Below are 9,195 nucleotides of genomic sequence, written 5' to 3' on the forward strand. Positions count from 1 at the left end.
TCCCCCCTGTGCCGTTGGGACCCTTCGCTCTGGACTGGCACGGGCGGAGCCTGGACCCTCCTGTCCCCTCCGAGCCTCAGGGTCAGGTCCGTAAAACGGGGAGAGTGGACATCTCAGAGCTGTCGAGAGGCTCAGGTGCAGGAGGCTGTGAGCGGCCACGACGGGGGTGCTGGCCGCTGCCACGGCTGTGATCCCGGGGGCCCCCAGCACCGGGGCAGTTAGTACCTGTGTGTTCCGGGTGGAGATGCCTGCCAGGCAAGGCCACGCAGCAGCTGCTCCAGGATGCGCCTGGCCTGGAGCCCTGTGGGCCTGCGGGGCCCCCTGCCCACCAGGGTAGCCAGGGAGGGGGTGCAGGCTGGGACCCCATGCTCCTCGGAGGGCAGCAAGGCTCAGATCTGTGCTGCTCGGGCCGAGGGGTCACCAGCGCTCACAGCTCAGCTCAGAGTGGGCTCCAGGGCACACGGTCCCTGTGCCTGGCCCCCAAGTCAGGGACCCCTCGCTAACCAAGCTCAGGAGACCAGGACGTTTGCAGCCTCGAGGACAGGCTTAGGGAGGCTTCTGTCATTTCTATAACCCAAGGTTGGCCCACATCATCTGACCGCAGAGGTTTTGCCTGGAGATCTAGTAGGTCCTGAGGGGATGCCCCCTCTGGGAACGAGACACAAGAGCACCCCGTCCAGACTGTTGTTTTCTCTTTAGCAGCCGTTCCTTTTTCAAACAAAATGGTCAGTGAACGTCTGGTTCACGAAGCAGGTGAAGCAAGGCTGCTGTGGCTGAGGCTGGGGGTGAGAGGCGCAGCCTTGCAGCCCCAAAGCCCAGGGGCCCCGGGACCCAGCCTCACGTCCCCCATGACTGGCAGGGAAGGCTTCCACAGAGTGGCCCCGGTTGGACCTACAGCCCTAATAGCTCCTTACCTGCCCCCCTCAGGTGACAACCCTAGCTGTGCTCGGGTCTGGATCTGGGTCTGGCGCCGGCCCTGCTGTCGGGGCATGGCCCAGGTGGAGCAGCATCTCCCCGGCTCAGCTCACCCAGTGGTGCCTCCCCTGTGGCAGGGGGAGGACACCGTCTTGGGCACAGGCTCTGGGGCTCACTGGGCAGCAGCTCAAATGCCCTGCCGTTGGGTCCGGCTGCAGGCCTCTGGACCTGGCCCTGCTGTGGACCGCCTGCAGCTGACACAGGTACCGTCTGTGGGCCACCAGGACATATGCTGACTCCAGGCAGCCTCCTCATATGCAGACAGGGCTTGTAACCCTCTCGGGGCTTAAATGAGAGAATCAACACCAAAAAAACCCCAGTACCACACCAGACAGACAGTACAGTCCAGACTATGTTAAAACATTTATCTCCACATGGAAAGAGGGGTGAAAGGAATTGCATCCAAATATTAACAGTGGTCAGGCTCTGAGTGACTTGTGTGGTTCTTCTGTAAACTTTCCTGTTAATGTTCCTATAGTAACACATATTGCTTTTATAATCTTACTTTTAAAAAAAATCAAAACTTTAGAAAAAATGAGATGATACAAAGTGTCCAGTTTATCATCTAAAGCGGGTCAGTTCTGAGCGGGAAAGCGGGACCTAGTGGATACTCAGGCCGGGTGGGAGGTGGCCCCGTGAGCACCCAGCGGGCACCCACGCGTGTCCCTCCCAGCGTCCCCACCCCTGTGCCGCTTCCTTCTGCCGCTGCCCGCCCGCTTCCCCGAGAGGGGCAGGCGTGGCCCAGCGGGTCGGCCAGGCCTTTGCAGGGACCTCGTTCACCTGATCTGAGGAGGAGAGAAGCGCCGCAGCCGTCTGGGCCCCATGGTGGGCACACACCTGCCGGCGAGGACTTGGACCCCTCAGCCTGGCTCCCAGCTCCCAGCGAGAGGATGGTGTGGATGTCCTCCTGGGGCCACGCCCGTCGCCTCTCCCGTGTGAGTTTGGCTGGAGCTGCCATTGCCCTGCCCCAGGGTCAGCCTGGGACTTTCCTGGGACCCGGATCCAGCCAGGCCTGGACTTGGAAGCCTCGTAGACGATAAACTTTTGCTGGATTAACCCAGTTTGAATGGGGTTTTCACGCAGGGCTGGTACCGTGTGGACGCTTGAGCTGGGAGATCTGGGGGTAGGTGAGGCCCTTGTGCCCCCGTCCTGCCCTCTTCTTCGCCCCACCTGTCCCTACCCCTTCCAGCAGCTCTGCTGGGCGGCCCCAGAGCCTGGAGTGTCTGCTGGCCCTGTGGCAGATCTGGGGCGCGTCTCCTGACCACAGACAGGTCCTCAGGCCACTGCCAGCCCTGAACTCCAGCCCTACCCGTGGCCTGTGGCTCCGTCTATCTCTGGCCTGAGAACTGGGGGTGGGGAAGGAGGGTGGGCATCAGGCCAGGGCCCGACAGCTGGAAGGACCCAGGGGTGAGGTAGGTCATCCTCACCTCTGGGCAGCCCCCGGTGCGGCAGCAGGACACAGGGGTCAGCAGCCCCAGTGGGGCGATGGGGCACCCTGGCCTGGCCGGGCCTGGTCCCCGGCAGGGCTCAGGGAAGGATGAGATAGCTGAGGCTCGGGGGTACATGGCGCCCCCAGAGTAGGGCTGGACCTCAATCCTGAGGCACATTTCATCTCCAGCGGGAGGATGCCAGGGTGCCCCTCGCCTGGAAAGTCACAGCCACCGGGGCCACCGCAGGTCATCCCCTGTGGAGGGATCGTGGAAGGGACTAGAAAGGGCGTGGGATGCAGGGTCAGACCTTGATCTGAGCCTCGGCCCTGCCCTTGCCAGCCGTCAGCCCATAGGCAAGTCAGTTTCTCTGCACCTCAGTTTCCTCATCTGTAAAATGGGGAGATGACAGCGTCCACAGAACCCACAGCTCGGGCGGGTGGGCAGCGTGTTCTCCGCCCAAAGCGGGGGTCTGCGCCTGCTGCCCCTCTGAGTCCCTCTCCGTCCTCACTCCCAGGCAGCAGCTCGCAAGGGGAGGCCCCGCTTGTCCATGGAGAGCGGGACCCCCAGCCTCCTTCCTCCAGAACCAAACCGCCCTGCCTGCAAGCCCCTGCTGAGGACAGCAGGCAAGGGCAGCCCATGAAAAAGGAAAGAAAGAAAAGAGGGAACAAACCCAACAGAAGGCTGCAGGCCCGTCCCCGCACAGTCGCCTTCCGAGCCCCGGTGCCTGCTGCCCGCACTGCGCTGGTCACCTAACGAGCTGGAATGAGGGGACTCCATCCAGGAGCAGGCCATCTGCATGTTTGCCAGCTAACGGGCCAAACGCCCCTCCTCCCCTGCAAGCCAATGACCCGAGCCTGGCAGGGGGCCTCTCATCTTGATGAAAAGACTCAGCCACCACCATTTCTTCCTAATCTTGATTTAATGGCGGCCGGCCTGGCGGGCAAGGCCTGGGGGACCGCACAGACCCCCGCCGGCCCTGGGCTCCCGTGCTGGGGACTCAGGTTCAGGGCCAAGCGTTCTATCATCATCTGCCTTCTTTGAATGGAAATCCTGTTACGGAAGATTCACGACTTCTTTCATGAGGAGTCTCCCAAGATTTCTCAGTGGGTTCTGGATGGATTTGGGGAGAAACAGAGCATTCAAGTTATCTGTTCTGCTGATTGATGCTGAAACCTGAAACTTGGGCTGTGAGTGAATCTGGGAAGCCCGCAGCTCACCGCCCGCCACCTCGGGCTGCTGCGTGAGGAAGGCCCACGCTTGCCCTGTCCACCTGGTCCCCGCGGGGCCTCAGTTTCCCCCTCCGTTAAACAAAGGGTTTGAGGCAGGCGAGGTGTCTCAGGGCCCTGGCCCCCTGATGTGCAGGGGCTCAAGTCCAGGGCAGGATCAGGGACGGTGCCTCCTCCCCGCCGCCCGCCCCGCACAGTCAGAGCCAGAGTCGCCACAGGTCAGGGCAGAGAGTTGATTTAACCGTTAGTTTCCTGGGGGTGACACATTCAAATCTACCGAGTTAAGGCTCCAGAAGGTACCCTCCACCTGCCACCTGGATTCCAGAGGTTACAGTTCTCGCTCTGAAGGACAGCAGTCTTTAAAGTGCCCCTGGGAGCCGCTCCGTTTGGGCTCCAGAGGTGACTTGGGATAGGAAAGGCGGGCTGCATTGTTTGGGGGGGTCGTGGGGAGCGCTGAGCGGTCCCTCTGACACCAGGTGAGGGCAGGGGCCGCTGGGCAGTCCCGGGGAGGCTGGCTCGGCTCTGGCCGCAAGGACTCTGCTCGGGAGTCCCCGCTTTCTCCAGGCGCCTCCCTAAAACTCAAGTGCTGTTTGAAAAGAGGCAGTGGGCAAACGCCTGAGTCCGATTCGGTAGTGCATTGAAAGGACTGGCCGACTGGAGAGCGAATGGGTTTGGGGGTTCAACAGATGGGCCCCACCTCCTGACTTCACCAGGGAAGCACAGGCAGGGGATGGGCCAGCAGGTGGGGATCAAAGTTCGCCCAGGAGGCTGGGAGATGTGACTGGAGAGGAGGGAGGGGGGTCGGCAGAGGGAGACAGAGGAGGGGCTGGTGGCTCAGGGGCAGGGCAGCCCAGAACGGCCTGGCTGGCACCCTCTCGCTTGGCCGTCCAGGCCAGAGGGCAGGGGGCAGTGCCTCGGACGGTCTGGGCACAGGGGAGGGTGGCAGGAGGCTAGGGGCCCTCCCAGAAGGCCTGTCACTTGTCCGCGTGCTGTAGCAGCAGGTCCACAGCCTCCGCAAGGTTGTCCACATACCCATCAGCCTTTACTTCCGGGTGATGCTCGTCACTGGGCCTGCAGAGAGCAGGACCGTAGGTTAGTGGATCAGTGACCCCAAGGTGACCCCTCGGAAGCCACTGCCTCCCAGCACCTAGCACAGGCCTGGCCTTGCCCTCAGGAGACCTGCAGGCCCTTCTGTGCCCCATCAGGCAGGCTGGTCTTGGCCAACGGCTGTCCCTGTCCTCCCCACGCCCCAGGCCCGGCCGCCACAACTCAGGAGCACACACACCTCCCTCCTGACTGTCCGTCCACCTAGACTCCTCTCTGTGCCCCTCCTGTTGGAAGCCTGCTCGGAGCCCTGTAGTGGTGACCACTGGCCCCGGCTCCGTCCGTGCTGCCAGCAGAAGGATCTCACCTCTGAGAGCAGGGCCCTGAGTTCAGTCCTTCTCTGAGTTTCCTGCCCAAACCCCAGGGGGCTCATGTACCATCTGTTCAGCACCCTCAGAGGCTGCTCCCACCCAGCAGAGGAAGGCTCCTGGCAAAGCTGCTCTCTGGCTGAGATTTGGGGGGCTAGAAGCTCCCAAAGCCTTCATCCATCCCCTGCTGTGTTCCCTGAGGTCCCGCTGGATGCGGAGGGCAAGGGGAGCGAGACCACATGATGCTCGCGGATGCCTGTGGGGTCCGTGCAGCACCAAGGGGGCCCCGTGTGGGTGCTCCATGGTGGGGGCTGCGGGCTGAGTCCTGAAGCAAAGCAGGGCTCCAGGTGGACACATGCGCGGGGAGGAGGACTGCCATGGGGCTGGGGCCCCGGCCACAGGAGGGAGGAGGGGCTCGGGCTGGGCTCCAGGGAACGTCCCCCAGAGTCGTGACAGTTGCGGGAGGGACTGGGACCTCATCCCGGGGGCTGGGGGCAGCCTGGAGGGCTGTGAACCGGAGCGTGGGGTCCTGGCGACAGGAAGGGCCGTCCTACTGCTCACAGGCTGGAGCTCGGCGGGTGTAGGGGCCACTCTGACTACCCCAAGGTCTGACCCGAGTGCCCTGGGAAAGCACAAGCCACCCTCCCAGCACCGGGCCCTCACCTCGGAAGCTCCCGCCCTGGCCTGGAAGGAAGTGGTTGAAGTTGGCTCTGACACCATCATTAAAGTCAAGTTGCCCCTTTGAAGGGTTTGGCATCTATGAAACACGTGACCCTAAAATGCTGTCCTGGGCAATGGCATCTTTTCTTTTAAAGAGCTTTCAGCCCAGGAGCCTAGAAGTCCCCTCCCCAGGGGCTGCTGAGGCCTGGGACCTGGGCAGGGGTGTAGGGGGAGGGAAGTGCGGATACTCCTTATGACTGAGGAGGGCCCCCCTTTGACTCTGCGCGGCCCCCCTTCCTGCTCTAGTACCCCAGGCACGGCCCTCCCACGTCTCACGTCATTTTCTCCTTCCATCCTCGGGGAGGAGGCAGGGGCCCCCCCTCTGACAGGTGAGGAAATGGGGGCTCAGCGAGGTTCAGAGACTTGCTCGAGGCCATGCCGCAGGGGGAGCAGAACCGGCATCTGACCCGGTTCCTCTGATTCCCAGCGACACTCTGGGTGCCAGAGCCTCCAAGGGCATGCCCTGCCACTGGACGCTCCCGCCCCCTCCAGGAAGGTCACGGTGGGCAGCGCCCACTCCACGCAGAGGCCACCTACAGATGCCAGGGCCGGCAGGCATCGCTCCTCTGGTCTTCTCGAGTGTGGCCACCCTGCGGCTCAGGGATCGACACACTCACAGACAGGTGCTGCGGAGGGGACATGACTCCCCCAGAGGTGAGGCCCCAGACATGAGCCTTGGGGACAAGACAAGGGGACGAGTGCACAGGGACCCTCACCACCACCCACAGGATCAGCACCTCTCTCGTGGCAGTGGAGGTATTTTAAGGGATCGTTATTTTATTCCTGCCAGATCCAGACCATCTATAGTGAACATGGGAATTTAAGATCCACGTTGTTCTCCATCAGTGCTGAAATGCTCACTTGTTAATAGCGAAAGGTTGTATGTGGCACACACTCTGGAAAACCATGTGGGCACCTACTTGTGACACACAATTCCACTCCTAGGTATGCAACACAGCCAAAGCGTATCGACATGTTCACCAAAGACATGTACTAGAATGTTCCGAGCAGCTTCAGTCACAATAGCAAAAAGGCAGAAACTGCACAAATATCCATTAGCGGGAGAACAGAGAGACAGAGGGTGGTACGTGCACATGTCAGAACAGCACAGGACAACACCACCCGCAGTGAATCACCTGCCATGCTGCAGTGTCTATCCACCACCCCTTCTCACAGACATCGCGGCGGGCTGAAGAACCAGGCACGAAAAACCCAAACCAGACGACCTGTTTGTATCAGGTTTGGGAACGGGTACAACCAGCCTCCCGTGCAGAGGCCAGAAGATGGTTCCTTCCTGGGGGAATGGGATGGGGGTGCTGGCAGTGTTCTAGATCTTGACCTGGGTGGTGATTACAGGGGTGGCACATGGCGGAAACTGCATCACATTCTTCATTTTCAGTGCACTTTATATGCACATAAACATGCATATGTAACGTTATACCTCGAAAATTTAATTAAAAAGGTCGCATATAATCTCACATATATAAGGTGTCTATCTCCCATCACTGCGGCTATTCTCTATGGCCTATGGGTCAAATTCCTCCGGCAGCCTGTTTTCGTACAACCCTTGAGCTAACAATGGTTTTCATATTTTTAAAACTTTGTAAAAAGAAGAAAATGTGCAAGAGAGACCACAAGTGGCCTGCGAGCCTCAACCAGCTGCCTCTTGGGCTTCTGCAGCAAAGGCTCGGGGAGCCCTGGTCCTGGCCGTCCACCCTCTGTGGGCCCCTTCCTTTCGGTCCTCCCGGCGGCGGGCGCTCACGGCCTCCCGGCCGCCCGGGTGCTCTGTGGACAGCCCTTCCTGCGGGAGGGGCTTCCTCCTTGGGAACCCAGGCCTATCTCGTGTGCAGACAACCCCTCCCCTGTACAGACTGAGGGGTGCCCCCTCCCTCAGGTCGTTCCGAAGGAGGTGGGGGAAGGGATGCTTCTCTGGGTGGCTCCACCTGAGAGGGGCCGGCCTGGCCCAGGGCACAGCGAGCTGGGCTGGCAGGTGGGCAGGAGGCGCCCTCTGAGAAATGGAGATGGAGCACCTGAATGGGCAGTAAACCCACCCCTGGCAAACCATCTCTCTGCCTCAGTTTGCTCATCTGTGCCCCGAGCGTAGCAGGCTCCATCCCTCACCCACCTGGTGACCTCGGGTGAGCGCGCACACCTCCAGGCCGCGGCGTCCCTGTCTCTAGATGAAGCTAATCCCGGGAGAAGCGCGGGCCCCGCAGGCCTCGTGCGGGCGTTCAGCACGGTGGTCACGACCAGTGAGGGCCCAGTGAGGGCCGGCAGGGCACTGTGTGCCGGGCAGGGAGACTGGCCAGGACCCGGCCTTGGGCCCCGCCCTGGGCACACAGGCTGCCGGGGGGACAGATGGATGGGACACACGGATACCCATCAGCATCCGAGGCGCAGGGCGGACAGTGAGTTTGGCGGGTGGGGTGGGCGTGTGTACCCACAGGCATTGCCAGCAGGAGGGGCGGGGAGGCCGGGACCCTAGGGGACGTCCCAATGGCGGTACCAGCGCCCTGGCCCCCTGGCCCCTGGTCTTGCCTCGTGCTGGCCTGTGTGCGTAAGGCTGCAGCCCTGCATGGCCCGGGATGCGCCCTTATGGGTCTCCCTCAGCTGTCCCTGGGGCTGGAAGGCAGCCCCGAGGCCCGGCTCCCCGACGGGGCGGTGCCCCAGCCACCACTCAGGAGGGGGTTGTCAGGGGAGGGGGACATCTTCAGGCTGCACCTGCCCAGGTGCTGACACCCCTTGTCCCCGCTCTGTGCCCCCTCCCACCAGTCCCCATCAAATTCCTGACTTTTCTGTCCTCGACAGTGAGGCCAGTGGCTGCTCAAAGAACCGGAACTTCTCCCAGCAAACCCCCCCAACCCCGATTCGTCATCCCCGTCATCCCCTGGGTGGCTGGCCCAGGACTGTCCTCCTCGGACCTTCACTGGCCCTTGGGCCAGGTTTACTGTCCAGTCAAACGAACTCCACCCCAAGAGGGAAGAAGAAATCCGCCCATAAAATATGCTTCATAGGGCTTCCCTGGTGGCGCAGTGGTTGGGAGTCCGCCTGCCGATGCAGGGGACGCGGGTTCGTGCCCCGGTCCGGAGGATCCCACATGCCGCGGAGCGGCTGGGCCCGTGAGCCATGGCCGCTGAGCCTGCGCGTCCGGAGCCTGTGCTCCGCAACGGGAGAGGCCGCAGCAGTGAGAGGCCTGCGTACCGCAAAAAAAAAAAAAAAAAAAAAAAAAAAAGAAGATGCTTCATAATGAGATTCAAGGCGGCCCCACTCAGCGTACGGTACCAAGCTGAATGGGTACGTGGCTAATTACGTTTAATTACATATCATTTAAATTCAAGAATCCATTAAAAGAAAGGATTGCATTAGCAGCCGGCCGCTGTTTGCCAACACACAGAGGAAATCGTGGACTTTTATGTCTTAATTACGTGATGC

General features: G+C 61.3%; 1 protein-coding gene across 2 annotated transcripts in view; it reads right to left on the minus strand.

Annotated features, from left to right (window-relative positions):
- Window positions 1-54: 54 nt before the first annotated feature.
- The window catches only part of LHPP (phospholysine phosphohistidine inorganic pyrophosphate phosphatase), a 141,586-nt gene continuing 132,445 nt past the window's right edge, over window positions 55-9,195 (minus strand). Inside the window, exons 7-8 of one of the 2 annotated variants that reach the window (XR_014017143.1) lie at window positions 1,756-4,702; window positions 55-1,447 (exon numbers count right to left, since the gene is read on the minus strand). Coding sequence is in view for 1 of the 2 variants with exons in the window: in XM_081250147.1 (XP_081106273.1) it covers window positions 4,606-4,702 (97 nt within the window). In the remaining variant the exon portion in view is untranslated. Of the gene's footprint in view, window positions 4,703-9,195 lie in introns of both variants that reach the window. The other variant, XM_081250147.1, reaches the window with a different exon arrangement.

This window comes from Mesoplodon bidens, assembly GCF_964165515.1.
Source record: "Mesoplodon bidens genome assembly, chromosome: 1".
NCBI lineage: Eukaryota > Metazoa > Chordata > Mammalia > Artiodactyla > Ziphiidae > Mesoplodon > Mesoplodon bidens.